This window comes from Peromyscus eremicus, chromosome 8a (assembly GCF_949786415.1).
Source record: "Peromyscus eremicus chromosome 8a, PerEre_H2_v1, whole genome shotgun sequence".
Taxonomy (NCBI): Eukaryota; Metazoa; Chordata; class Mammalia; order Rodentia; family Cricetidae; genus Peromyscus; species Peromyscus eremicus.
Genome location: NC_081423.1, coordinates 53069618 through 53095424, shown reverse-complemented (window position 1 = coordinate 53095424; position 25807 = coordinate 53069618). Strand labels below are relative to the sequence as shown.

General features: G+C 53.0%; 4 protein-coding genes across 12 annotated transcripts; 1 reads left to right on the top strand and 3 right to left on the bottom strand.

Moving 5' to 3' along the window:
- Positions 1-4111: 4111 nt before the first annotated feature.
- On the bottom strand, positions 4112-5488 carry LOC131916999 (basic proline-rich protein-like). The gene is made up of 2 exons (XM_059270657.1): positions 4743-5488; positions 4112-4452 (listed from the first exon to the last, which is right to left on the bottom strand). The coding sequence occupies exons 1-2, from the start codon at positions 5486-5488 to the stop codon at positions 4302-4304; spliced, it is 897 nt and encodes a 298-aa protein (XP_059126640.1). The 3' UTR covers positions 4112-4301.
- On the top strand, positions 4678-9458 carry Eif5a (eukaryotic translation initiation factor 5A). 6 transcript variants are annotated; one of them, XM_059271016.1, is made up of 7 exons: positions 4678-4878; positions 5609-5702; positions 6705-6890; positions 8085-8189; positions 8376-8507; positions 8600-8673; positions 8831-9458. In XM_059271016.1, the coding sequence occupies exons 3-6, from the start codon at positions 6726-6728 to the stop codon at positions 8660-8662; spliced, it is 465 nt and encodes a 154-aa protein (XP_059126999.1). In that variant the 5' UTR covers positions 4678-4878; positions 5609-5702; positions 6705-6725; the 3' UTR covers positions 8663-8673; positions 8831-9458. The 6 variants fall into 6 exon arrangements, with proteins under 6 accessions (XP_059126999.1, XP_059127000.1, XP_059126997.1 ...); XM_059271015.1 differs by lacking the exon at positions 4678-4878 and adding an exon at positions 5114-5240; XM_059271017.1 differs by lacking the exon at positions 5609-5702.
- A 130-nt stretch (positions 9459-9588) lies between these two features.
- Gps2 (G protein pathway suppressor 2) lies at positions 9589-12911 on the bottom strand. 2 transcript variants are annotated; one of them, XM_059271011.1, is made up of 12 exons: positions 12798-12911; positions 12183-12450; positions 11836-11998; positions 11416-11525; positions 11227-11339; positions 11038-11117; positions 10864-10946; positions 10398-10551; positions 10229-10318; positions 10071-10150; positions 9892-9987; positions 9589-9757 (listed from the first exon to the last, which is right to left on the bottom strand). In XM_059271011.1, the coding sequence occupies exons 3-12, from the start codon at positions 11927-11929 to the stop codon at positions 9674-9676; spliced, it is 984 nt and encodes a 327-aa protein (XP_059126994.1). In that variant the 5' UTR covers positions 11930-11998; positions 12183-12450; positions 12798-12911; the 3' UTR covers positions 9589-9673. The 2 variants fall into 2 exon arrangements, with proteins under 2 accessions (XP_059126994.1, XP_059126995.1); XM_059271012.1 differs by having other exon boundaries at positions 12187-12450.
- On the bottom strand, positions 12665-25152 carry Neurl4 (neuralized E3 ubiquitin protein ligase 4). Of its 3 annotated transcripts, none has more exons than XM_059271019.1 (29): positions 24850-25152; positions 23594-24038; positions 23324-23389; positions 22870-23168; positions 22589-22700; positions 22416-22504; positions 21677-21749; positions 21296-21560; positions 20892-21073; positions 20699-20784; positions 20414-20576; positions 20122-20320; positions 19968-20044; positions 19778-19856; positions 19252-19427; positions 19035-19166; positions 18574-18719; positions 18273-18497; positions 18080-18178; positions 17827-17988; positions 17518-17682; positions 16989-17147; positions 16209-16388; positions 16025-16112; positions 15812-15919; positions 15546-15690; positions 15285-15397; positions 15046-15211; positions 12665-13147 (listed from the first exon to the last, which is right to left on the bottom strand). In XM_059271019.1, the coding sequence occupies exons 1-29, from the start codon at positions 25135-25137 to the stop codon at positions 12943-12945; spliced, it is 4692 nt and encodes a 1563-aa protein (XP_059127002.1). In that variant the 5' UTR covers positions 25138-25152; the 3' UTR covers positions 12665-12942. The 3 variants fall into 3 exon arrangements, with proteins under 3 accessions (XP_059127002.1, XP_059127003.1, XP_059127004.1); XM_059271020.1 differs by having other exon boundaries at positions 19258-19427; XM_059271021.1 differs by lacking the exon at positions 23324-23389 and having other exon boundaries at positions 19258-19427.
- Positions 25153-25807: the final 655 nt, after the last annotated feature.

Here is a 25807-nt window from a genome sequence, read left to right as displayed (position 1 = left end):
TGACTCAGAAGTATGATTAATCAGTGAAATTTTATTACTTAAATACGCTCACTTTATTAAAGTTGGCACACATGGGACCTATTGGATGGCTTTTTTTTGTTTGTTTGCTTTTTTGTTTTTGAGCCGGTTTCTCTATGTAGCCCTGGCTGTCCTGGAACTCTCTATGTAGACCATGCTAACCTAGAACTCACAGAGATCCGCCTGCCTCTGCCTCCTGAGTGCTGGGACTAAAGGCGGACGCCAGCACTGCCCGGCTTGTCAGCTTTTATTAATGTTTCTGTATTTAACAAATGTCAACTATTCTTTGTCAATTGTAATCTAGAGAAGCCAAAAAGTTAGACATCTCTTATTTATATACATTCCCATGTGGTTGCTGGGAATTGAACTCAGGACCTCTGGAAAAGCAGACAGTGCTCTTAACCTCTGAGCCATCTCTCCAGCCTTTTTTTTTTTTTTTTTTTTTTTTTTTGAGACATTTTAAAGTACAATACATTAAAGTCCAATTTAAAGTATAAAAAGCAAACAGACATCAAAGCGGTGCATCCCTTTTATAACAGCACTCAGCCACATAACAAGTTTAAGGCCAGCCTGTACTACCTAAGACCCTTTCTGTAGAAACTGGAGAACCCAGTGTGGTGGCGCACACCTTTGATCTCAGTACTTGGAGGCAGAGGCAGGAGAATCTTTGTGAGTTCAAAGTCAGCCTGGTCTACATAATGAGTTCCAGGACAGCCAGGGCTATATACTGAGACTATGTCTCAAGGTGGGTGTGCATTCTGTTAGGGTCCCTCCCATCCTCAGAGGTTCTTTCTTTTCCTTAGTAAATCCATTTTTATTATGTTAAAAACAAACAAACAAACAAACAAACAAAAAAACTGGCAAGGGATATAGCACAGTGGATATTCCTTGATGAACATTCATAGGGCCTAGATCCAATCACTAGTACTATCAAATTAATAAGTACAGTTCAAAATTTGTTGTTTTAGTATCTGAAGAAGTGTGCAACTATTACTTAATTTTAGAATATTTTTCATAATCCCCCCCAAAGATTCTTCCCCTGTGGTGATATATTTCTTTCTTTTTTTTTTTTTTAAGATTTATTTTATTATGTGAAGTGTTCTTCTTTCTGCAAGTTTGCCATATGCCAGAAGAGGGCACCAGATCTCATCATAGATGGTTGTGAGCCACCATGTGGTTGCTGGGAATTGAACTCAGGACCTCTGGAAGAGCAGACAGTGCTCTTAACCACTGAGCCATCTCTCCAGCCCCCCTTTTTTTGGTTTTTTTGAGACAGGGTTTCTCTGTGTAGCTTTGCATCTTTCCTGGAATTCACTCTGTAGACCAGGCTGGCCTGGAACTCACAGAGATCTGCCTGGCTCTGCCTTCCAAGTGCTGGGATTAAAGGTATGCGCCACCACCTCCCGGCATGATGTATTTCTAATCTAAGAAATAAAGCTTTCCTCAAGATCAAAGGATAGAGCCAGCCACAGAGTTCACCACAGAGGACCGCCCATGGTGCACACCTTTAATCCCAGGCACCAGGAAGGTTGAGACAGGAAGTGATATGGCTGGGCAGAGAAAGGAATATAAGGCGGCAGGAGACAGGAATTCGCTCTTGCAGGCTTTTTCGGGCTGAGGAGCTGGTGAGGTAAGAGGTGGTGGCTGTGGCTTGCTTTGCTTCTCTGATCTTTCAGTTTTCGCCCTGATCTAGCTCTGGGTTGGTTTTTTTTTTTTTTTTTTTTTTTTTTACTATAAAACCATTTAAGGTTTATGGAATATTCCCAACTCTCCTCTCTTTTATATTCATTAATAGTCCCCTCCCCAAATCCTGAGCGCTAGGCAACCACTAATATATTTTGTTTCTGTGGACTGTTTGTGATCAAATTTAGGTCCTTATTAATTCTAGTCACTACCCCTGAGGTAACACAGCTAGTCCCAAACCTCATACTGTTGGACGCTCTCTGTCCACTCCTGTTGTAACGGACCCAGTAGCTCCTTTCCTTTTCAGTATTGGGATGGGATTTTAAAATGGGGTTTTACGATGTAGCACAGGCTGGCAATCTTCCTGTTTTAGCCAGGAGACGGGATTACAGGCATATATTAGCACAGCCAGAGAATGACCTGATTTGCCTTCCTCTGCCTCCACTTCTCATGTGCTGGGATTAAAGGTGGGTGGACTGTGCTTGGCTAGGAATTAGAATTTCAACAGTTTTAACAATGCATCCAAGAAGTGTTCTTTATAATTTTTTTATTTTTTTTTTTTTTATTTTTATTTACTTTTATTTTATATGCATTGGTGTTTTGCCTGCAGTTCAGATCTTTGAGTTACAGACAGTTGTTAGCTGCCATGTGGGTGCTGGGATTTGAACCCAGGTCCTTTGGGAAAGCAGTCAGTGCCCTTAACCACTGAGCCATCTTTCCAGCCCCCAATTTTTTTATTTTTTATTCTGTTTTACGAGTCAGTGTAACCCTGGCTCTCCTGGAACTCGCTCTGTAGACCAGGCTGGCCTTGAGCTCGGAGTGCTGGGACTAGAGGCATGCACCATGTCCAGTTTATAATTTCTTTAAAGATAGGGTCTTACTGTGTAGCCCCCACCATAGCCTCGAACTGTGACTCGCCTCAATTTCCTCAGTGCTGGGATCACACAGAAAAAGAGAGGAAGTTCAGGAGATCTAAGGTGAATAGTCAACTGTGCTATACTAATACTTCAAACGAGTGTTTGCTATTGACGTACATTACTGGGTGTAAGCATCCCGGTGAGCTGGAAATTCAGTTATTAATATTTATTTAGTAGGAAGTGAATAAGAAAAAGGAAAGAAACATGAATGGTCCTACTGTGGGAGAGCGTAGCCAGAGCCAGGGACACCTGGAAGAGTCTTGTGAGGAGAGCGGGGGAAGGGGGAGGAAGAGGGGAGAGAAGCCAGCCAGGAGGGACTGAGGGATACAGGGAGAACGGCCCTAGCGACCACTTTGATATAGTACCTCCGCCATTTGTCCCAGGTTTGAAACCCAACAGGAAGTGATTTCTCAAAACTACAAGACAAGAACCAATGTGAGAGTCTGGATTCTTAGACCAAATTTTTTGTTTTGTTTTTGAGACAGTGTCTTGATATGTGTGGCCATGGATGGCCTGGGGCTATTGTAGACTAGGTTGGCCTTGAAATTCTCAGCAACCCTCCAGCCAGTCCTCCCAAGTGCTGGAATTAGTGTCACGTGCCACTGGGCCTGGGCCTAGCCCAGATCTTTGCTTCTTCTACAGTCCACCGTGCTGTGATCTGTCAGCCACACAGGTAGTGCTGGAAACCTGGGGACTGGAGCAGAGTCTTGGGAAAATCACAGCCTTGCTCCCTTTTTCTCTGCTCGTTTTGAGACAGGGTCTCTGTGCAGCTGTGACCAGGTTGGCCTTGAATTCAGAGATCCATCTGCCTCTTAGGCTAAAGGGCGTGCACCCCGACGCCCCCAGGCCCAGCATTGTTCTAAGGGGACCGCAAAGGGGTAAAATTCTGATGGCTTGTTCTTATCTTCTTGGTCTTATTAGAGACTGTCAAAGCAAGTTAACATTTTTGTTTTTAGTCCTCCTGCTTCGATCTCCCAAATATAGAGATTACGGACACAATAGACTTCCATGACTAACTTTATGTGCTGTCTTTAAACTTCAAGTGTCCTGCCTCAGCCTCCCATCTACCCGGCACTACAGGTCTGTGCCTTCCGGCCAGAGGCCCTCTTCTCATAGGGAGTTGTTGTTTTTTTTGTTTTGTTTTTTGAGACGGGGTTTCTCTGTGTAGCTTTGCGCCTTTCCTGGAACTCATTGGTAGCCCAGGCTGGCCTCGAACTCACAGAGATCCGCCTGGCTCTGCCTCCCGAGTGCTGGGATTAAAGGCGTGCGCCACCACCGCCCGGCTCATATCGAGTTTGATTGCTGAGGAAACATCAGAGGGATAACGAACAGGAACGCTACGCAATTCTCTTTATTTGTGATTTAGAATGGAAAAGCTTCTCTAAGTGCCATAGGGACCAACACTAGCTCGGGCTTAAACAAGATGGTGGCCGGTGTCCGATAGGTCCAGCACACAGGAGGAGTGGAGTTAGCGAAGCCGAGGTGGCGAGAGGAAGGGGCTCCCACGGAGGGCAGTCTCCTGGGCAAGCTCCTCAGACAGCGATCGGGAAAGGAGCAGCCCTCCTCACCGAGCCAGACCTCGGGAACGTGCCTGGGGTCGGTTCACCAGGCAGAGCCGAGGCGGGGCGCCTGCTCGGACGCATGCGTCCTGGACGCGGCAGGCGGCCCAGTGGCGTGGTCTTTTCAACACCCAGCGTCCGGACGACGTCTGAGGTGGAAGGGGCGGTTAGGGTTCCCAACACGCATGCGTCGAGACCCAGGCGTTTCCTTCGGAGGGTGTGGAGTGCGGGAATCCGTATTGCGCAGCTGCAGGGGGGCTGCCGGGTAGCTCGAGCTGTCGATCAAGAGGAGGGAAGAGGAGGTTGGAGGGATTAAAAGAAAAAAAAAAAAAAAAAAGCCCGGTGCGCCTGCGCACTGCCGGCCGCTTGGAAGCGCTCGGGACTGGAGAGGGGCGGGGTCAGATGTGCGCGTCATTGGATGGGTAGGTGGGAGAGAGGGTGGAGACCGGGGAGGGTCCACGCGCTTGCGCAGTGCGGGGGTGGAAGGTGGAGGAGCGACCTAGCACGCTTGCGCGGCTGTCATAGGGCTGCTTGGTTGGTCAGTGGGGAGTCGGCGCCTGCGTACTAAGACCCGTGTGCAGCAGCGGCGGCGGCGCTAGAGGCGGCGGCGGCGGCGGCGGCGGCAGCAGCAGCAGCGGGTTCGGAGGCAGCGGTTGGGCTCGCGGCGAGCGGACGGGGTCGAGTCAGTGCGTTCGCGCGAGGTGAGAGCGGGCCGGGCGCGCCTGCGCGTAACCTCGGTTTGGGCCGGGAACGAGAGACGGAACTAGGCGGGGGTCGGGGAGGGGGGCCGAAGGGAGCGGCGGCTACCGCCGCACTGGTTTGGCCCGGGAGCGGCGCGATGTGCGGAGCGGCGGGCGCCCGGCCCAGTTGGCGCGAGGGGTGACGGTTGGGGCCGGCCGGGTGACGTTGGAGCGACGCAGGGCGGGGGACGGCGAGCCGCGAGGCCGCCACGCGGGAGAGGCCGCCAGGCGGCCACGCCGGGGCGAGGGCCGGGGGCCAGGTCGGCCCGGCCGGGGCAAGGGTTCCCGGGCCGTTGAGGACCAGCGGCGAGCGGCCACGTGAGGTGGGGGAGGGGGCTGTGCGGGGAGGGCGTGTGGAGAGGGTTGGCGGCCGGCGGGGGGGAGGGGAGACGGCATGGCCCTGGCCTGGCGCAGCTTTGGGGCAGGGGCGGCCGCAGCACCGGAAGTGTTCCCCATTGGAGGCTGCCCTCGGGGTCCGAGACCATGCGGCCGAACGTGGACCGGGGCCGCATGGCACTACGGGGACCCCTCCCCCCTGGCCCGGGCTACCGGAAGCCCCGGGCGACCGCATGGTGGGCGCGAGCCGGCAACCCCCAGCGCAAGGAGGTCTGGTCTTTTTTTGGGTTTCTCCGGAGCCTGGGATTTTGGTGTGCGGGAGAGGCCCTAGCCCTGGGTCTCAATCATCCCGCAGGGCCCGTTGCAGGCATATGTTAGTGCTCCCCAGCCTCATGGGCCTCTGGAGCTCATCCCCCAGCCTTCATGTGAAGTGAGACGTCCAGCCAGATGTAAGTGGTACGATTTTTCTGGGGAACCGGGAAAAGTGGGTAAACTGAGGGTCATTGGATTGGAGCCCAACTCTTCTCGGCCCATGCCGACAGCGCCTGAAAGTACTGAGCTTTAGTCCCTCCGCGGGGATCTTGGATCTTCACCTTGCCACTGCCTTCCCTGTTGTGTTTGGTTTGTGAGTTACTGTGTTTGAGTCCTTAACTCTACCAGCCTAGTATGGTTTCTGTTACTACTACCAACCTTTTGCTTTCATTTTATTGTCATTCACCACCCTCACTCCCCCACTTTCTACTGCCTGTACAGGCTGGGCCTGAAAAGCCGACAGGACCGGTGCATCCTGGGAAAAGTGGGAGGGCCATCGACAAAAGGCTGAGTTCCCTTCGGGAACTGAGATCGAGGTGTTTGGCAGTGGGATCGTTTAGGAAACAACTTTCTCCCCCTTGACTGCATCTGCAAGTGCATGTTGGATAGGCGGGAATCCCCCAAAGAGGCCTTGTGGTTTCCTGTACCAATGCCTGGCTTGTGTGTGGATAGGGTGGGGGGGGGGTGTAACAGCTGGGTGGGGCCTTGTCCTCCGTCTCCACCCCTTCATTAGCCCCGCCCTTCAGCTGGCTCATAGCTGCTCACCTAATTATAGTCCTGGCAGAGTGTGGGGAAGAGGGGGTGGTTGGTTTCAGTGGCAAGTAACACCTGAGTCCTCCCCCTCCCGGGAAGTAGCCCTTTCCTCATCTCTGGGATTTGCCATCCCAACTCCCTGGAGCCTTCCTTTCCCAAACCACACTTTAGATTTCATTTGGGGGGCAGGGATCCAGCTGTGTCCCCCCCCTCCTACACCAGCTCTTCAGTATGTTTTGACACCATTTTCAGAGCATTTTAGACCCATTTTAGGTGGGTAATGGAATAAAGGGGGAAATGAAGGAATGTTTTAGAGAGGAATGGGGTAGATTAGCGGTCCTGTTAACCTCCATCCTTACTGACCCTAGTTCTCTTCTTGGCTTTAGTTGGAATCGAAGCCTCTTAAAATGGCAGATGATTTGGACTTCGAGACAGGAGATGCAGGGGCCTCAGCCACCTTCCCAATGCAGTGCTCAGCATTACGTAAGAATGGTTTTGTGGTGCTCAAAGGCCGGCCATGTAAGATCGTCGAGATGTCTACTTCGAAGACTGGCAAGCATGGCCATGCCAAGGTTAGAATCACCTCTCCACATCTTGCCTTCTCTGCAGCTCCCACATCCATAGGGCTCTGGGCAGGGAACTGTCAGGCTTGGTTCCCTTCTTGGTGTTCTAGTCCCTTTGTTTAGCACCCAGATTTTATTCCCATTCAAAACTAAACGTGCTCCCAGTTTCTTCCACAATGCACCTGTCACTCTGTCCTCCTTTTCTCCTAGATAGTGCTAGTCTAGAACTATGTGTATCCATAATCCTTTGGCTTTGGATATTCAGTTCCTTAATCTTGACCTTCACTTCTCTTTTTTTCCTTGGCCTGTTCAAGATTTCTCCAGTTAAGACCTATGGAAGGCAGCATGGGGGGGGGCTCCAATCTGTATTCTAAGTTCCTTTGCTGCTGCTGCTGCTCCTCCCAGTTCTGGCTTACCCTTTGGCATTTACCTGCTTCTCATTACCCACTGAATTCTGTTTGGGGGGGCGCGGGACTTAAGTCTTTACACCTAGGCTTGCCCTATCTTTTTCTCAGAAGTTTAACCTGGCTCATTCTTGTTGAATCTGGTTTTATTCCTGAATGATTTCCCCTTTTGTTGAGTTGGCATTTATAACTAGGTTTACAATGCTTGATTCCTTTTTGTTTTCCTTACATACTAACTGCATAGTTCATTCTGATCTTTCCCTGGGTCATTTTCTTCAGATCTCTTACATTCCTTTGGCTTTGATTTCTCAGCCTGTTCCACTTGCCTTATTTAGCCTCTTCTGTAAATGTTCAGGAAACATTTACCTAGGACACCCCCCCCCCCAGTACAATAAAACAGTGTCTTATGAATTCCAGGGTGACATCAACTTCTGCCTCTGCCTTCCTATTGCTGGGATTAAGGCATGTGTCATTAGGATTGGTTTATGTAGTGCTGGGCATCAGACCCAAGGCCCCATGCTTACTGGGCAGGCGCTGTATCAACTGAGTGACACCCCAGTCCTTGTCAGTGACTTTTGGTTACTTCGTGTAACTTGTCATCCCAATCTCAGCAATGGTCTTTAGCTTCGGGAACTTAAGGCTTTGGTGTCTTTCTCAGTTGGCTCGTTTCTAATTCCTTAGTCTTTGTTGTAACATGGTAGGCTGATTTCTCCTCACTAGCCAGTGATGTGAGCCTTTATCTCCTCCTCCATCTTAGAGGTTGATTTGTTGGGTTTCTCTTTATGATGTATGTACACAGGTCCACCTGGTTGGTATTGACATTTTTACTGGGAAGAAATATGAAGATATCTGCCCGTCAACTCATAATATGGATGTCCCCAACATTAAAAGGAATGATTTCCAGGTATATTTTTGGGGTGAAGATGGTTAGTGGCTCATGAAGGGTGGGGTGTGTGTTGACCTGCAGCTGTGGGGAAAGAGAGCTGGTTGGAGAGGGTATTTAGTGAGGTGGCTATTCTATCTAGTGTGTCCATCATTCTCTTTATACTTAACCTACCTGTACCTGCTTTTAACTTCCTTTTTCTCCCAGCTGATTGGCATCCAGGATGGGTACCTATCCCTGCTCCAGGACAGTGGGGAGGTACGAGAGGACCTTCGTCTGCCTGAGGGAGACCTTGGCAAGGAGATTGAGCAGAAGTATGACTGTGGAGAAGAGATCCTGGTATGATGCCCCCTCCATGCCTGATATATTCAGCTTTGCTCCTTAAGCTTCACAACTCTTAAGGCATCTGGACTGTCTTTTTGCTTTTCCAGATCACGGTGCTGTCTGCCATGACAGAGGAGGCAGCTGTTGCAATCAAGGCCATGGCAAAGTAACTGGCTCTCAAGTGAGTGTGACAGCCAGCTTCACCGTCCTTCTTACTGTCACCCTCACTGGTTTGGTGGTGCTGGGCCTTCTTTCTGTCCCTAGACTGGTCTTTCCTCCCCACCCTGTTTGTTGAAGTTACTGCCCTATCTTAAACATGATTTGTTTTTCTTGCCCAGGGTGGCGGTGGTGGCAGCAGCGATCCTTGAGCCTACAGAGGCCCCTCCCCCAGCTGGGTTCCACTCTGGCTGGGCCCTTGGCTGGACTCCTATACAATTTATTTGACGTTTTATTTTGGTTTTCCTCACCCCTTCAAACTGTCGGGGAGACCCTGCCCTTCACCTAGCTCCCTTGGCCAGGAATGAGGGAGCCATGGCCTTGGTGAAGCTACTACCTGCCTCTTCCCTCACAGCCCTGGTGGGGGAAAGGGAATTGGGTATTGCTTGTGGTTTAGGTCCCCCACCTCCTTTTTTTCTTTTTAATTCAATTTGGAATCAGAAAGCTGTGGATTCTGGCAAATGGTCTTGTGCCCTTTATCCCACTTTCCCTTGTCTGGTCCCCTGTTCTCCATAGTCCTTCACCCCCAAGCACCACTTGTACAGACTGGGGACCAGCCCCCTTCCCTGCCTGTGTCTCTTCCCCAAGCCCCTTTAGCGGTGGTGAGAAGGGCAGGGGGGAAGCAGACACGATCCCTCCTCAGGCATCTGGGAGGGCCTTGCCCCCATGGGCTTCACCCTTTCCTGCGGCTCTCTCCCTGACACATTTGTTAAAAATCAAACCTGAATAAAACTACAAGTTTAATATGAAGCCCCCAACTCAGTTGTTTATTTGTTGATTGAAAGTTGCATTTAGAATCTATTAGAAATAAAGAAGATTGCTCCTCTCAGCCAGTCCTTCATCCACAAGTAGGGAAGCAAACAACAGTCAGTAGTCAGGATGGTAGTGGGTACATTTTATTGGTTTGGGGCACATAGGAAGACCCCCCACCATGAGGGATGGAGGGGTACGTTGCAATCTGGTGGTTACTTGTGGTAGAATCGTGGGTTCTGGCTGTGCTGGATGAAAGGGAGTCGAGGGCCAGGTTGGCTGGTAGTGGCAAAGCCTGACTGGTGATTGTAAAAGAGTGTTCATCAGTGGGCAGATACTTCCTGCACTTAACACTCAGTACAGGGGAGGGACATTGAGTAGAGGTTAACAGTCTTTCCTTGGTAGTATATGGGTTTCTGGTTACCAGCCTTACCTTTCCTGCTGCTTGCATCTGCACAGGGAGCTGGGGGGAAGCCAGGAGTCCAGGGGCTGGATGCAGAGCTTGGGGATGCATGGGCCGCAGAGAAGACTGTTAAGGACAAAGCTGACCTTAGGCATACTCAGGCTCCCCTTGATCTTAGGCACCTTGACTCCCCAAGGCTCCATACTCACGGAGTCAGAGAAGCTGGTCTGCTGATTGGCATGTTCCATCTGCTTTTGCAAAGACAAGGCACCACCGGGCTGGAGGAACCCTAAGGGGGAGGAGGGGTTTGAAATGCGCAGGTATGACAGGACTCAGGAAGCTAAGGCTCCTGCCCAGGGGTCCTCACCTGTCTGGGTGGGCTGAAAGTGGCCATGCACTGCATAGGGCTGCGGCTGCGGCTGAGATAGGTACTGCACGGCAGGAAATGCTGATGGAGCTGAGGGAGGTAGGAGAGCTCCATGAGCTCCTGATGCTCTTGCTGTTCTTCCTCTGGTCTGAGGAGAACCAACACTCACCTCTGAGCTGCTGGCTAGGACTATAGGCTGGTTGTGTAGGCCCATAGTGAGGTGGGGGCTGAGCAGTCCCATAGGCACCCCCTGGGCTGCCTTGGAATTGTCCATGTTCTGGGGTCCCTGCAAAAGCAGCTGCAGATCCGACGTAGTGCCGGGTCTAAGGGGAAAAAGGAAAACACTGCTTACACAGCACCTAGAAAAAACTTGTCTTTGTGCTCTACTTAGCTCCTCCATACTACATGCTGGGTATATTTGTACTTTACTGATGGTTGGGATACCAGGAAGAGGAGAAAGCAACTGAGGCTACACATCAAACATTTCTCAAGCTGGCCTTGATGACATAACAGTAATTCCAGCACATGGAAGGTGGAGGAGACACTGACTACATAGTGATTTCAAAGCCAACCTGAGCTTAGAAGAGACTGTCTTTAGGGCATTAAAAAAATTCTCAAAGAATACCCATCCTCACCGTAAGCACTTGGGGTCCAAACATCTGCTTGGCTCTGTCAGCTGCCATGAGAGTACCTGGGCGATTGTGTCCTCCAGGACTCCCTAGAAAGGGAGAGGGGCTTCATGATGCTGAACTAGGAGGCTGCAACCTCCAGGAGAGCCCCATCTGTCAGGTGGCTGCTTTAGTCCTCACCCTGCATGCTGAGGAGGTGAGTTCCCGTGTGAACAGTCAGGCTCTGCTGGTACGCAGCTGATGTCAGAGTGGTCAGGTCACTGGAGTGGAAGGAAGACAGGTCAGTTAGGTATACCTCCTTTGCTACTGAACTGATTCTCTCATCACCTGTTCCACCGCACAACTGTACTTGTAGCTATCTGATCACACCTCTGTTCCTTTCGTCTTCGTTTTTCTTCCTCATGCAAAACTTTTTTGAGCTGCAAGAAAAGTTGGTGCTTCTCCTCCTGTAGAGCTGAAAGCTTCTCCTGCAGCTTCAGAATCTGGAAGAAGGATGAGCAGATAAAGGCGGGGAAAGGGAAGAGAAATCAGAAGTGGCAGTGATGAGGGGTTACTTACTTGTTCCTTGGTCTCTTCTAGTGACATTCTCTCTTCCATCTCCTTTTTCTTTCTTCTCTCCTGCTCTTCTTTCATCTTCTGTTCCATCATCTTGTCCACCTCTTCCTCCTCTGAAGAATCAGACAGAACGGGGAAGCGGCAGGACAGTGAAAATAAGCTGAGTGTTAGACTGACGATCAGCAAAAACCAGTTATTCCATCACAGCCATAGGGAGAACGAGGCTTCATTAGGTGCTCTCCAAGGTCCTTCCCAGCCCAGGGTTCTGGAACTTAGACGGGCCTCTTCGCTCACACCCCGAAGGCGCCGCTGCCTCCCTTTTAGCCTCGCCAGCAGGCGCACAGCTTGGCCCGTGGATGGGGGCAAGTTCGTGGGTAGCAGAGCCACCCTGGGCCGTGTCCTCCCGCTCTGGCCCAGGCTCACCCTGCCGTTTGCGCTCTCGCTCCATCATGATGTGCCGGTGCAAAGCCCTGGCCATGGCGTTGGAGAGCTTGGGGCGCTCCAGAAGTGCGGGCATGGTGCTGTTGATGACGCTCGGGCAGTGGGCGCCCGGCTCTGTCACTGACTGCCAGACCTCAGGCGGGGCCTGCAGGGAAGTGGAAGCTTAGAGGGACCCGCCGAGGCGGAAGCCTGTCCGCCGCCCGCTCGCCACTGCGGTCACGTGTCCTGGGCACCAGCGTCCCTCCAGGTCTCAACCTCTGTGCGCGTGAGGGGGTCCTAGGCTCTGCGCCCCCGCCCCTCCCGCGCAGCCCTGGCGCCAACCCCCCTACCCGCCTTCTCGGCGCTTTCTCCGTGGCCTCCGGCGCGCCTTGATGCCTGCGTCACATCCGGCGACCAGGATAAGTCCTTCCGGAGTCATGACGGCAACCGGCTCAGCGGATTGGATGAGAGGAAAGGCGGAAGCGCTTGGAGACGGGTGCCGGGTTGTCCAAATTCCATGTGGGTTTACAGAGGCCTGGGACCATCTACCTGATGCCAAGAGCCCCTGGAACTCCTCACCTCGTGAAGCCGCGGGAGACAGAGGCAGAGGCAGATGCTCTGAAGACAGTATTTATTGGCTCCTTAGAAATCAGAGTCAGTAACAACTGTACAGAGAGCCCGCAGCTTTCTTGGGCTGCCCTTCCTTCCCCACTCCCGCCCCATGGCACCCGTGGCCACGGAAAAAGCAGCTTCGTGTGGGCACAGAGATACTCCTTTGGGATTCACAGTAACCAGAACAAAAACGGAAATAAATTAAGTGATACGGGGGGGGGGGGGGATAGGGAGTCATGTTCCCTAAATCAGTGCATGAAGGGGGGACCCAGAGCTTGGAGCCGGGCTCCCTACAAGCTCCCTCTCAGCAGAGGGAGTGTGCTGGGCCCTGAATGTAGAGATGTGCTTCACACCTGGTCTAAATCAAAGCCTGTCTATGTGCTCCTCCTGCCAGGAAAGCACCTGCACATGCCCGAGTCACTGGAATGAGGTGGAGGCAGTCGTCATTCAGGAGTCCTGGGCTTGAGGCCCAGCTGTGCTTGTGGTGGTGTCTCACCCCTATTCCACCCGTACCAGCAGGGCATAGAGGAGTGTGGCTCCTTTTTCCTTAGTGACCCACTCAAGTTCCGATGGGCTGAAGTGCTGGTCAGGTAGTTCTCTGAGGGCAGCCGAAGGAGGCCCGGGAGTGTAGGAACCAGGGCGCACACACACCTGAAAGGCCACCTGGGCCTGGTGTGTCCGCTGGGATTTGGGGTCCCGGAATCTGTTAGACAAGCACAGAGAAGGAGGGTAAGGCTTCTAAGCCCCATGCCTGCTAATTCTGCTCCCTCCGCCCAGATCGTGCTGTTTTCTGGGAAATGCTCTCACCATGAACGACTTAGCACCAACTATTCTCTCTGTGTGGTACTCCTCCTCCCCAGTCCTGCTCAGCTAACTCCATCATGGCCCTCTCCAGGTCTTGATTTCCCCTAGGACTCTATTTCGTATTTCGTGTTTGTTCTAAACATTCCAAGTACACTTTTCATCTACATCACCCACTTTTTTGAGACAGTATAAGGGTCTCTATTCCAGGCTGGCCTCAAACTCCCTAGGAAGTGGAGGATGACCTTAAACTTGTGATCCTCTGCCTCTGCTTCCTAGTGTTAGGATTCCAGGCATGTCTTATAATACCCACCAACAGTTTATGCAGTGCTAGGGATCAAATTAACCCAGCACCTGGTGCAGGACACTAAAAAAAAAAAACAAACAAACAAAAAAACAACCCCCCCAAAAAAAACAACCCAAAAAAAACCAAAAAAAAAAAAAAAAAAAAAACTTGGTATGCATACATAGGCTAAGAAAACCGGGTATAGTGATGCATGCACTCTTTCAGCCCCAGCACTCAGGATGTAGACAGAGGCAGCAGGAGCAGATATTCAAGACCAGCTTCAGATACATACCAAGCATGAGTTTGAGGCCAGGTTGGGCTATTTGAAATCCTGTTTTGTTTTTGTTTTTTTATTTGGAGCTGAGGACCGAACCCAGGGCCTTGCGCTTGCTAGGCAAGCACTCTACCACTGAGCTAAATCCCCAACCCCAAAATCCTGTTTTTTTGTTTTTTTTAAAAAAGAGGCCAGGCAATGGTGGTGTACACACCTTTAATCCCAGCACACAGGAGGCAGAGGCAGGTGCATCTCTGTGAGTTTGAGGCCAGCCTGGTCTACAAAGCAGGTTCCAGGACAGCAAGAGCTACACAGAGAAACCCTGTCTCAAAAATAACAAACAAATAAACAAAAAACCAGGTGGTGGTGGGTCACACCTTTATTCCAGCACTCAGGAGGCAGAGGCAGGCGCATCTCTAAGTTTGAGGCCTGCCTGGTTGACAGAGTGAGTTCCAGGACAGCCAGAGCTACACAGAGAAAGCCTGTCTCAAAGCAAAACAAATAAACAACAGCAATAAAAAGGGAGGTGTGGGGCTGGAGAGACGGCTCAGTGGTTAAGAGCACTGGTTCTTCTTCTAGAGGACCCTGGCTCGATTCCTAGCACCCACACAGCAGCTCACCACTGCCTGTAACTCCAGTTCCAGGGGTTCTGATGCCTTCTCCTGGGTTCTGTAGGCACTACATGCACATGCTGCACAGACACACATGCAAGCAGAACACCCACACATAAAATAAGAAATAAATTAAAAACAAACAAAACATTTTGTGGTGGCGCACGCCTTTGATTCCAGCACTCAGGAGGCAGAGGCAGGCAGATCTGTGAGTTCAAGGTCAGCCTGGTCTACAGAGTGAGATCTAGGACAGCCAGAACTATACAAAGAAACCCTGTCTCAAAAAATGCAACAAGCTGGGCTGTGGTGGCGCACTCCTTTAATCCCAGCACTCGGGAGGCAGAGCCAGGCGGATCTCTGTGAGTTCCAGGCCAGCCTGGGCTACAAAGCGAGATCCAGGAAAGGCGCAAAGCTACACAGAGAAACCCTGTCTCAGAAAAAAAACAAAAATAAAAACAAACAAAAAACCCGAAACAATAAAATTAAAAAAAACAAAAGAAGGATCTGGTGAAGGAGCAACCATTAAGTCAGGGTGGGAAAAGGGGGTGTGGTGGGAATCACAAGTACCCAAAAGTCCCTGGGGCCCCTTCTAACTCTGAGACACAGGCTCTCCCTCTGCGGATACTCACTGCACTTTGGAGGCCAGGGTCTCGGCCCCAGCATACTGAAGGGACGGGGAGAGCAGCACCGGGGGCGGCTGATCCTCCCGGGGGGGTGCGCAGTTCTCACCAGGCTCCTCAAATCCCACCCCGGGCTCTCCCTTCAAGGGTCGGCAGCTCAGGATGGAGGTAGTTCCTGTGGAGAGACTCGGGTGAGGGCAGCCCTGTGGTTCCTCCTGGGTCGCTAGGCCCCGCCCACTCCACGGTACCTGCTCCCAGCTCCCCCCGGTCCAGCACCCTCCGCACAACCGCTACGCTGCTTCCATGGTACGCCATGTGCCACTTCTTCGTTAGTGTCCCGGCCTCTAGATGAGGGTTCACCCTGAGAGGACAGACAACACAGATGGGCCAAAGGTCCCTGGCTCCTCAAGATCGTCCCCCACACAAGAAGTCCTGTCACTTTTCCCTTCCTGTGATTCTCCATTTTCAGGGAAAAGAGCGGAGGGGGAAATCCATGTGGCCGTAGGTACCTAAGATTGAACCTGCACCATCCAAAAGGCAGGGCGTACTCCCGGGGAGGCTCTCCTCGGCGCCTATGGGCCTCATCTCCTCGCAGCTTTCGGCAAGATTCACAGTAGCATAAGCTCCGCTTCGGTGGAGGCATGAAATAATCCTCTGTGGGACAATGAGTAACAGGTTCGGCTCCCGCCCTGGGTCTCAGCCACACTGGTGCCCTCCCCACCAGCTAGTCTCCAGAGTCATGAGAACGAGGCAGGGTCTGGAGATTAGGACTCACCTGGAAGCAACAGCAATTCTTGGAAGCGAGAGCAAAGGGCATGGTACTCGCAACTCTTTAAAGGGCTGGCAGCAGGCGGTGGACCCCAGCACACACTTTCCTTTATACCTGGATAGCAGGGGGAAAGTCACAGGAGCTGGGCGGGAAGTACTGGATTGGGCATGGATGGGTAGACAGCAGGGGCAGGATAATCAATCCTTTGGGCTAACGCACCATCTACCATATCAGCTTTTTCCATGTCTCCTTGGGTTCCAGAAATCTTCCCACTGGCAGCCACTGGATCAGGACTCACAATTGTCACCTGTGGAGGAGAGAAGTCAGTCACAGCTCGACAGGTCCCCAGGTCCCCTTTGTGGACCAGGACTCCCTTTCCTTATCTCTCTTTGTTACCACTCACCTGCTCACACTGTCCGTAGAGGTCCACAAGGGCATGGCATGGCTGGGGCACGTCCGGCACAGCCACCCCTTGGTCCACCCCATTGATGTGGAGATGGAGCCCTCCAGAATAGTCGAGCCTCAGCCCCAGGATGGTGCCCTCAGGGCAGGTGTCAAGATTTGGCCCAAACTTCTCACAGATCTACGAGGAAAGACCTACTGTCTTCAGACATCAGGCCCACCAGCACTGGTGAGCAGCCATCCTGCCGTTCCACTGTTTCCAACCGCCAGTCCCTGACTTTGCCTGTATCCACACCCACTGCCTAGGCTCTATTCCCAATTCCTTTACCTAGAGTCCCCCACTAAAAAAAAAAATATATATATATATATATATACACACACACACACACACACACACACACATATATATGTTTGTGTGTGTGTGTGTGTGTGTGTGTGTATGTACACATATAAATTTAACACACATTGGTGTTTTGCCTGCTGCATGTATGTCTGGGTGAAGACGTTGGGTCCCCTGGAACTGGAGTTACAGACAGTTGTGAACTGTCATGTGGGTGCTGGGAATTGAACCCGCGTCCTCTGGAAGAGCAGTCAGTGCTCCTAACCGCTGAGCCATCTCTCCAGTCCCTAAAGTCCCCTTTTTAACTTCCAGCTTTAACATTCTCAATGGTTGGAGCACAGGAGGAAGCGACAGGCCAAAGCCTGTCCAGGTAATGACACGCACTTCTTCTCCCTTTTGGCCAGCCCTCTCCATTCATTCCATTCTTGGCTCCCTCCTCACCTTCAGACCATTGTGGAAGACACCACGGCCCCGCAGAAGCCAGGCTGCCCGTTTAAGTGCACAAGCAGAGGCAGGAAAGTTAAGCCTCTCAGGTGGGCAGGTGATGACTCCCAGAACGAGTGAAGATGTCCACTGTCGGTTCAGGAAGTCTATCCGCACCTGCATGAGAAGGAACTATTTTATACGCACAGCTTCCAGGACAGAAGCCACCCACCCACCCACCCAAATCAGTCTGTGTACCCAAACCAGAGTATGACCTGGCAAATGCCCTTTTTGATGTTTGTAAAGAAAAGACTCCCAACCCAGACGTCTCCTTCCCTGCTTATCCTGCTGCTGGAAACTCATTCCAGGTCCTTGTACATGTCAATAAACGTTCTACAGTGAGTGCACCCCAAAATCCTTTCTCTTTGAACCCTGGTCTGTTTCTAGACAATTCTTAACTGGCTAATTTCCTACCTATCTTTCAGTTTGCAGCAGAAAGGGCCCCTCACGCTGGAGTCACAGGGGCTAGGTAGGAAGAAAGGCACACCTGAACAAGCAGCTGGGGTACCAGGGGCTGGCTGATGACGACGATGCCCTGATTGTAGCTGGCCACTCGCGTGGCTGTCCGGTTCCCGTTGGATAAGAGGATATTCTTCCCATGGTTCTCCAGGAATTCAAGGGCTGTGGGCATAACACCCACTTGATTCTGGCCCTGGTGTGGAGCAAGAGACTGAGCTGCACAAGATCCCAATTGCAGTCCTCACCCACTGCACTGAAGCGCATACAAAGCTCAAGCCTGAGTCTCTGCTGGACCAGTGGAGACCCACCAACCCGGCAGGCCCACTGCAGCTCTTACTCTCAGCCCACGCTCCTCGCCCTCATCATCCTCCTCGCCCTCACTGCCAGTGTCTGAGCTGGGAGAAGGTGGCTGGGTGCCTTCTGGTTCCTCCAGCCTTGTGGAGCTGACGATGGACACACTGCGTACTGGCCCGTACAGATCCAACACGGCCCACACATTCTGGGAACACAAGACGGAGGAAGTCAGAAGTCAGCACAAGACCTTCACCCAACAACCCACTCCCCGAGACCAAACAAGCTCTTAGACCTGCCTTAGCAATGCCAGTGGCTGCAGGCCCCATATCTTCTCCATCTACCAGGATGTGCATCGTGTCGTCGGCGCCCCGACGGATGCCCACACGGCTCCCCACCTAGATCCACGGTGGGCCAAAGGCAGCTGCTCAGCCAACTGCCGTCTACCCTCGCTCCCAACCCCCACCCCTGCCTTGGTGCCAGGTGTTTCACCCCTAGCCTCTCGAGGTTCCGGCCATAGTTCATCCTTTGCAGATGCCCATCTCGCCTCACTTCACAGCTGGACACCATCCAGGTGGTCTTTGTCCGGAGTTCAGGCAAGGAAGGAGGCAGCCCTGGCCCACTGCCTGCTCCAGGCCCCATCTCCTCGGGTGCTAGTGTGGTCAGCCCCAGCCGGAGGGACCCTGCCCACTTCTCATCTAACTCCTCCACTTTCACCTGTGAGAAAGAGAGAGACCATTAGCTGGGCCTGTCTGAGGGTCCGCCAACCCCCCTTCACCTCTCCACAGCCCACCTCAAAGACTTCTTCAGCCTTGAGCTCCTTGGTGCTGAAAACGAGGCCATGAGCATAACCAGCCACACGAACTGCCCGTGTGCCATCCTCCTCCAGAGTGACGTTCTTGCCACATGTGCTGTGGAATCGGTGAGCTACACCCGCCACTGTAGGTAGATGTTTGGAAAAAGGGTCAGGGTTAGGGAAACTACCTTCAGATGGGATGCAGGACAAAGCTTTTAGAAGAAAAGCTAAGGCCCCATCTGCCATTACTCATCAAGACCTCTGGACACCTTTCACCATAGTAAGACCCAAAATGTCCAATGCATGGTATCTTAGTCTCTGGGAGTCAGGGAAATCACATGACTCTGTGTCTCAGGTTTAATTACCCCTATACACACACACACACACATACACACAGACAACTTGCCACAGGGCCTTTGTCCTTCCTTCAACAGGCTCCTAGGCTGTCTAACAGCTACCTGGGGAATGCAGAGGGAATGACTTCTCAGTGGCAGTGTTGCTGGTCGCCAGGCTATTGTCCATGGGGCCGGTGGCATTGGTGATAGACACTTGGACACACTGGCCATAGAGATCCACTACTGCATACACCTCTGTGTAGGAAAGAAAGGCATCAGAAGTCTGAGGTCCTGAGATCTGAGCAAAGGCTCGCGCAGGCTGAAGCCACAGAGTAGTCACCTTTACCCGGAGGCAAGCCTGAACAGGCGGCGCCTTGGTCCTGTCCATTAATGAAGTAGTGCAGGTCACCCTTGGCAGTTCGCATCATGCCAATGCGTGCACCTGTGCCCAGGGCATCCAGATCACAGCCATAGTTGTTGCGCATTGTATTACCATCTTGCATGATAGCTGTGCCACTGAGAAGACAGGAGGAGGAGAAGTTAGCCTCCCTGCTTCATCTCTACACCGGCCCACACTGTTTCTGCCTGTCAAAACCATCCACTGCTTTGGATTTCATAGAGAGACCTATCTTGGTCTGAGGCTCAGTAGCCCTGTCTTCGTTGCCCCTGGAGACCTCTCAGGGAATAGCAGGAACTGCTCTATAGGCTGCCTGGGTGGGAATTCCCAGAACTGAGGAGGAGGGTTATCAGGTCCCCAAGTGTGCCAGTGCTTATGGCCGCCACAGACCCAAACTATGCTTAGTTTTCTGGTATCATCCAGCTCCACTCATCCCTGCCAAGCTGGATTCAAGGGCAGACAGCCCAACCTTAGCATCCATGTATCATAGTCAATGTCTGTCATGGTGTTGGGAAATTCCAGGTCTTCAGGCCGAATAGCAGTCACTCCTGGGAGAAAGCAGAAGGTAAGAAATGATCCCCAGGACACAGGCATCCAGTACTCTACAATCCTCCTACTCCTCCCTCCCCACCCCCACCCCCGCACAGATGGTCCCTCACCAGCTTCAATGGAGCCTGACCAGCGGTCCACCATCTTCTGAATGACAATTTCAAACAGTTCTCCATCCCGTAGGGCTCTGTCAGGGAGAGTGGAGGTCACTAAGGCCGTAAGGGGGCAGTGGGACAGTGGAGACACGGAAGTCTAGAGACTGACCGGTTGGAAATGACAATGGCATCGTTGAACTCGCTTCGGCAGTTATGGCGGAGAGCGGTCCGACCCCCATTAGTGATGACTGCATTACTGCCATGCAGCTGGTGGAAGCGTAGGTCGGAGCCCCCAGCTGCTGAGGATGGAGAACTTGGAGACATCTGGTTGTTCCCTTCAGGGAGTGGCTCAGACACTGGAGGTACTTCTGCAATAGGGCATCATCCAGTAAGTCTCTGGGTATTTCTCCTGACTCCCAAGGCCACCCTAATCCTTCACCCCAGCCCTGTTGGGCCCTCACCCACGTCATCCACAATAGTGGCCTGGGCAGCCTGGCCATAGAGATCGACGACAGCATAGACACCCGGGGGGACATTCCAGGCAGCAGGGCCCTGAGTCATTCCATTGACAAAGAAGTGGAGAGTTCCATCCTCCCGCCGTACCACGCCCACTGTGTCCCCTGCCTTGGAAGAAGTGGGGGCTAGAGTGAGGAGTCAGGCAGAGTTCCTGCTTGAGATGATCCTGCATCCATCCTACCTCACTGACTCTCCCAAAATGATACCCATCAGTCTGCCTACTCTCTCACCTTGAGGCGGTCCAGGTTGTGTCCATATTCATCTAGGATGGTTGTCCCATTGTGCATGACCCCATTCCCAGTCATCATCCAGGTCCCTGCAGGGACAGAAGTGGCAGAAGGTGACGAACAGGGCAGGATCCAGAAGGTTGGAGCAGCTTCTTCCCTGGACCCTAAACCAGCCCTGCCCTTCTTGGCATCTCACCGGAGCGTAAATTGGTCATGGTGGAGGGTAACTGGAGGTAGGCGGGGTTGTGGGTGGTAACACCAATCTCAATGGAGCCGGCCCATTTGTCCACCATCTTGTCAATGCGCACCTGGAACACCTCTCCATCCCGCAGGGCTCTGCTGCTCAGTACGACGCCGTGATTGAAGTCATCGGTGGCGCTGAGGACAGAGCAAGGGAGGACTCAGAACTCACTGAGTGTGCCGAGGCTTAATAGTCACTGTCCCAAAACAACCAACCAGACTTCTTGCTCCGGGAAGTCTCCACCTTTCTGTCCAAGAATTCCCACACCAGATACACTCTGTCTCCCACGTGCCCACCTCACGGCTCCCACACCCTATCTGGGCCCCTTTACAGGTCTCTGCCCACGCCACAGGTCATACTGGGGCCTAAGGGCAGTGCGTCCCTCGTGGGTGATGGCTGCCTTCTGTCCACAGTTTGGATGGAAGAGCAGGCGTTCCGGTTCTGCCTGGGCAGCAGGAGCAGCCCGACGGAGAACACCCTCCGGGGACAGTGCCCTCAGGATGGCATTGTTCCGGCGGAGACGGTCACTGTGGTTATTATTATGGACGATGGTCACTTTCACAGCCATCCCGTACAAGTCTACCACACCATACACCACTGGTGGTGTCACTGGGGTAGCTACACCTGTGGCAGCAGAGAATCAAGAGAGTCAAACAGAACAAGAGCAAGCACCACAGAGAAGGGCAAGGTACAGACCCACGGACGGCCCGGCCAGCAGTCTGTCTCATGTGTCACCTTACCCTGATCAATGCCATTGATGAAGAAGTGCAGCGCAGAGTTGGACTTCCTCGTCAGGCCAATATGGTCACCCTCCTAGCCAAAGAAGAAAGACCCTAGTCTGGAATCCAGCTATACTCAGGCTCAGGTTCCAGCAGTCCTGGGCACTTTCTACCACCCCATTCCACAGGAGACCACCTACTGAAGGAATTCACGTAAGACCACTCTAGGGCAGGGCCTAGTCCCTGCTTTCCAGACACATTTCCCAAATGTCCAATGTAAAGTAGGTACTACTGAGCTAAACCACATTAAAAACAATCTCCTGCCAGGTGGAGGTAGCACACGCCTTTAATCCCAGAACTTGGGAGGCAGAGCTAGGTGGATATCTGTGAGTTCGAGGCCAGCCTGGTCTACAGAGCGAGATCCAGGACAGGCACCAAACTACACAGAGAAACCCTGTCTCGGAAAAAACCAAACCAAACAAACAAACAAACAAAAAACCTAATCTCCCCTCTACTCTCTAAAATCTTAATCTATTTAAGTGCTCTAAGGGCTAGAGATGTAACTCAGTGGAAGTTCCATTCCTAGCACCAGTGGACAAAAAGGTACTACTAAAACTGTCTTTTAGGTCCTGTTGGACAGGACCCTGCCTCCCTAGAAGAAGCCTCACGCAGAGAGAAAGGGACTTGGTCTTTGTCTTAGATCACACTGCCTGGAGCCCTGGCTCCCCTGACTGGCCCAAGCTACGAGCTGCACACTCACCTGCAGTTCATCCAGACTGAATTCACAGTACTCCCGGCGAGTACCCTTGCCATTGGTCAGGATCCCACAGCCACTCATCATGATGGTACCTAGTAAAAATGGACACCCGGTTAGGGTACAGGCTGTCTCACCCTCATCAACCTACACCCCGTGGCCCTCCCCACAGCCGGTACCTGACTGGAGGTTGGTCATGGTGGCTGGGTACTCCAAGCTGTTGGGGTTGTGGGTGGTGACCCCAATCTCAATGGAACCTGACCACTTGTCTACAAGCTTGTCAATACGGATCTGGGGTTGAGTGAGAGCAGACAGGATCAGAGTACATAAGAACAGAAGACGAACCCTCGAACCCCGGGCTCCTCACCAGGCATTACCATCCCGGAAACAAGGATCAGTCCCTACATTTAGCTCCCAATCTTTGGCAAGAAGCTCAGCTAGACTTTAGGATTTTACATACCTCAAACATCTCATTATCCCGAAGAGGGCGGTTGGTCATGACAACACCATTGTTGAATTCATCCAGGGGCCTCCGGCGCTCAGCCGTCTTATTATTGTTGCTGAGTTTGATGAGGGTTCCACACTTCTCATGAAAGAGCAGGGCATCGTTGGAAGTCAGGATGGGAGAAGTGGCAGGTCCACTGGATGCTAATCCATCCCCAGCTGGTGGGGAGCTCAGGTTCACATTAAGGAGGCCTCCATTGTAGGCAGACAAGATAGCATTGCTCACCACCTCGGAGAGCTCCATGCTGGCAAAGTCTATAGCAGCCAGATAGAGAACGGAAGTCGAGGGGGGGCTCTCTCTATCCTCTCTAGCTAGCTTGGGACCCTTTTCTCCCTACCCAGCTCTTGAAGTCCCACCCTTACCCACCTCACTACCCACCCCCTGCCCAGGGCTTCCCCGAAGCCCTCACCATTATGTGAATCAAGGCTGTTAGGAAACGTCTCCGGCCGGGCCTGCGCTGGGGACACCATGAAGGCTAGGGACCAGGTAGGATGGGAGGGGAATAAGGGGTCAGCCTTTGCGTCAGGGCCCACGGTTCAGGGACCATTCTCTTCTAACCCCTATGTTCCCCTACAACAGGCTCTGGCTCAATGGCCCCTCCCCCAGCTGACTTGTGACTGACTACTTTCGCCCCGTTTCTTCAGCCACACCTCCAGCTTCCCCGAAGCTGTGTTCTCACCTTCATCCACAGAGGTCCCCTGTTCCGACGAGGCAGAATCTTCTGGAGGGGCTAAGGGCTCAAGGGGAGGTGTAGGGCTAGGGGTAGGAGGGCTGAAGCCTGGCTCGGGGGGCAGCACAGTGATCTGGGTACACTTGCCATAAAGGTCCACGACAGCCCAGACTCGAGCAGGCAGGCCTGTGGCAGCCACACCACAGTCCCGCCCATTCACCCAGAGCCGGAGCTCCCCAGTCGTTGTACGTTCCACACCAACACGGTCCCCTTCGACAAGCTGGTCCAGGTCCTGGCCATATTCCTCCAACACGGAGCGCCCATCCCTCAGCACCGAGCAGCCTGACACTACCCAGGAGCCCCCCTTCAGCCCAGTGGCACTGCTTGGGAAGTCCAGTACACTGGGATCTAGTGCTGTCACTCCAATTTCAATGGAACCGCTCCAGGAGTTGACCTACGGGAGAGGGGTGGACAGAGTTTCAGTATGAATCCCACCACCAGAAACTACATTCCACAGGACAGTGTGCCTCTCGCCCTGACCTCTGAGACAACATAGACTCACAAATCCCTTGTTAGACCTCACTCCATAACTATCTAGACCTGCTCTCCCTTAGCAACTCTGTGCCGTATCCAGCTGCCTAGTGCTTACCACGTTACCCTTTCACCCACTGAGCAAGCTGGTTAAGGACCCTGGTTTCAACCTCTGACTTCCCTAGTCTCAGTGGCTCCTCAACGACCCCAGTCACATGCTTCCTAGATCCACATATCTTGCTTCCCTAAATCCTCTAGTAAGGTAAAGCTCCATCCGGATTCATTCTCTTCCCAAATCCTCTGAGCCAAGCAAGTCCCACACACCTCCCTTTTCCCATGTCTCCTCATCTATCTTTCTGGCTTTGGGGAGGTTTGTCCTTCAATAGTTTGTGCTTTTTTGCTATTTCTTTACTCTCTCCATCACATCTCGGACACCTGTCTATCTTCCATCCCCAAGAGATCGTGCTAGATCTGTCCACTAGCCATTCTAGTAGCTGGGCCCTGTATCCCTGTCCTGCTTCTGGGTCCTGAGGAAACTCATTCTCCTTCAGAATGAATGTGTCTGCTTCAGGCTCTTATTCTTTCTGTACTCCGGTGCACCCCGGTCTGCAGGTTCGCTGTCGGTACCTGGGGACTTGGTTGGACACACACAGACTTTCCGCCAGTTCCACCTCTTCTCCCTCTCGTCCGCTCCCACCACCCTCCACCACGATTCCGCGGCCCCAGCTTTGCACCTTGCGGTCGATGCGGACAGTGAAGACGCGTCCGTCGCGCAAGGGTTCCCGGCTCAGCACCAACCCGTGGTTAAACTCCTGGCCCGGCTGCTGCCGCCGCGCCGTGCGCCCACAGGCCGACAGGCTTACCAAGCGCCCAGTGCGCGGGTGCAGCTCCCCGCCACTGCCGAGACCCCCGCTGGACCCCAGGCCTGGTCCGCTGCCGCCAGGGCCCCCACCCCCGCCTGGCCCCGGCCCAGGCCCGGGGCCTGCCCCAGAGCCCCCATTCCCACCCGACCCCGCCGCCATCGCCGCTGATACCGCGGCCGCGCGACAGCCGCGCTTGGCGGCACCGTGGCAACCGCGGCGGACAGACGCCCCGGGGGAATACGGCCGGGGGCTGGGGCCTGATTTGCTTTACGGCACTGCCCGCACTGAAGCATCCAGAGCTAAGGAACCAAGGTCTATCACGAGGGGAACGGAAGGACGACGGGGTCGGAGGGGCTTGCTTTACGGCAACAGCGGGAGGCGAGCGGCTAGCGGAGACGGGAGGATTGGGGCAGTTTTTGCGACAGTGAGTGGAAGAAACGCCCGCCGCAGGCGTATTTGCGACGAAGGCGCGCTAGCGCCCGAATCCACTTTGCGACATCGCGCGGCGCCGAGGACCCAACCCTTGCCGGGGAAAGACCTGGTCAGGTATTCGCGTTAACACAACGAGTCGCGGCTTCCCTTCACACTGCACGCTTTAAAGCGATATGAACGTTGTTTGGGGGACAGACAAAAGGCAGTGCTATAAATCCCAGTCTCAGTCCTCCAGGAGACCGACACCGGAAATGTCGCAATCCATCCGCGCATCACGCCTCTCCTCGGCCTAGTCCCGCGCCCCCACCCCACACACTTTGCATCACTCCGCTGCTAAGAGGCGCAGGGAGCTGACGGGGGCGGGGGGGGGGGAGGAGCCCGCGGCCGGTTCAGGACC

Excerpts from the sequence above, each read along its gene's own strand:
- LOC131916999 (XM_059270657.1), bottom strand. The coding sequence starts at position 5,488 with ATGCGGTCGCCCGGGGCTTCCGGTAGCCCGGGCCAGGGGGGAGGGGTC. Across the intron at positions 4,453-4,742 it reads GCTGCTGCACACGGGTCTTA|CTCGAGCTACCCGGCAGCCC; the intron begins GTACGCAGGCGC and ends CTTGATCGACAG.
- Eif5a (XM_059271017.1), top strand. The coding sequence starts at position 6,726 with ATGGCAGATGATTTGGACTTCGAGACAGGAGATGCAGGGGCCTCAGCC. Across the intron at positions 6,891-8,084 it reads GCAAGCATGGCCATGCCAAG|GTCCACCTGGTTGGTATTGA; the intron begins GTTAGAATCACC and ends GTATGTACACAG. Across the intron at positions 8,508-8,599 it reads ACTGTGGAGAAGAGATCCTG|ATCACGGTGCTGTCTGCCAT; the intron begins GTATGATGCCCC and ends TTGCTTTTCCAG.
- Gps2 (XM_059271011.1), bottom strand. The coding sequence starts at position 11,929 with ATGCCCGCACTTCTGGAGCGCCCCAAGCTCTCCAACGCCATGGCCAGG. Across the intron at positions 10,552-10,863 it reads TTGGACCCCAAGTGCTTACG|ACCCGGCACTACGTCGGATC; the intron begins GTGAGGATGGGT and ends TTTTCCCCTTAG. Across the intron at positions 9,988-10,070 it reads AGACCAGCTTCTCTGACTCC|TCTTCTCTGCGGCCCATGCA; the intron begins GTGAGTATGGAG and ends TGTCCTTAACAG.
- Neurl4 (XM_059271019.1), bottom strand. The coding sequence starts at position 25,137 with ATGGCGGCGGGGTCGGGTGGGAATGGGGGCTCTGGGGCAGGCCCCGGG. Across the intron at positions 22,701-22,869 it reads GGGATAATGAGATGTTTGAG|ATCCGTATTGACAAGCTTGT; the intron begins GTATGTAAAATC and ends ACTCAACCCCAG. Across the intron at positions 15,691-15,811 it reads AGAATTGCTGTTGCTTCCAG|AGGATTATTTCATGCCTCCA; the intron begins GTGAGTCCTAAT and ends ATTGTCCCACAG.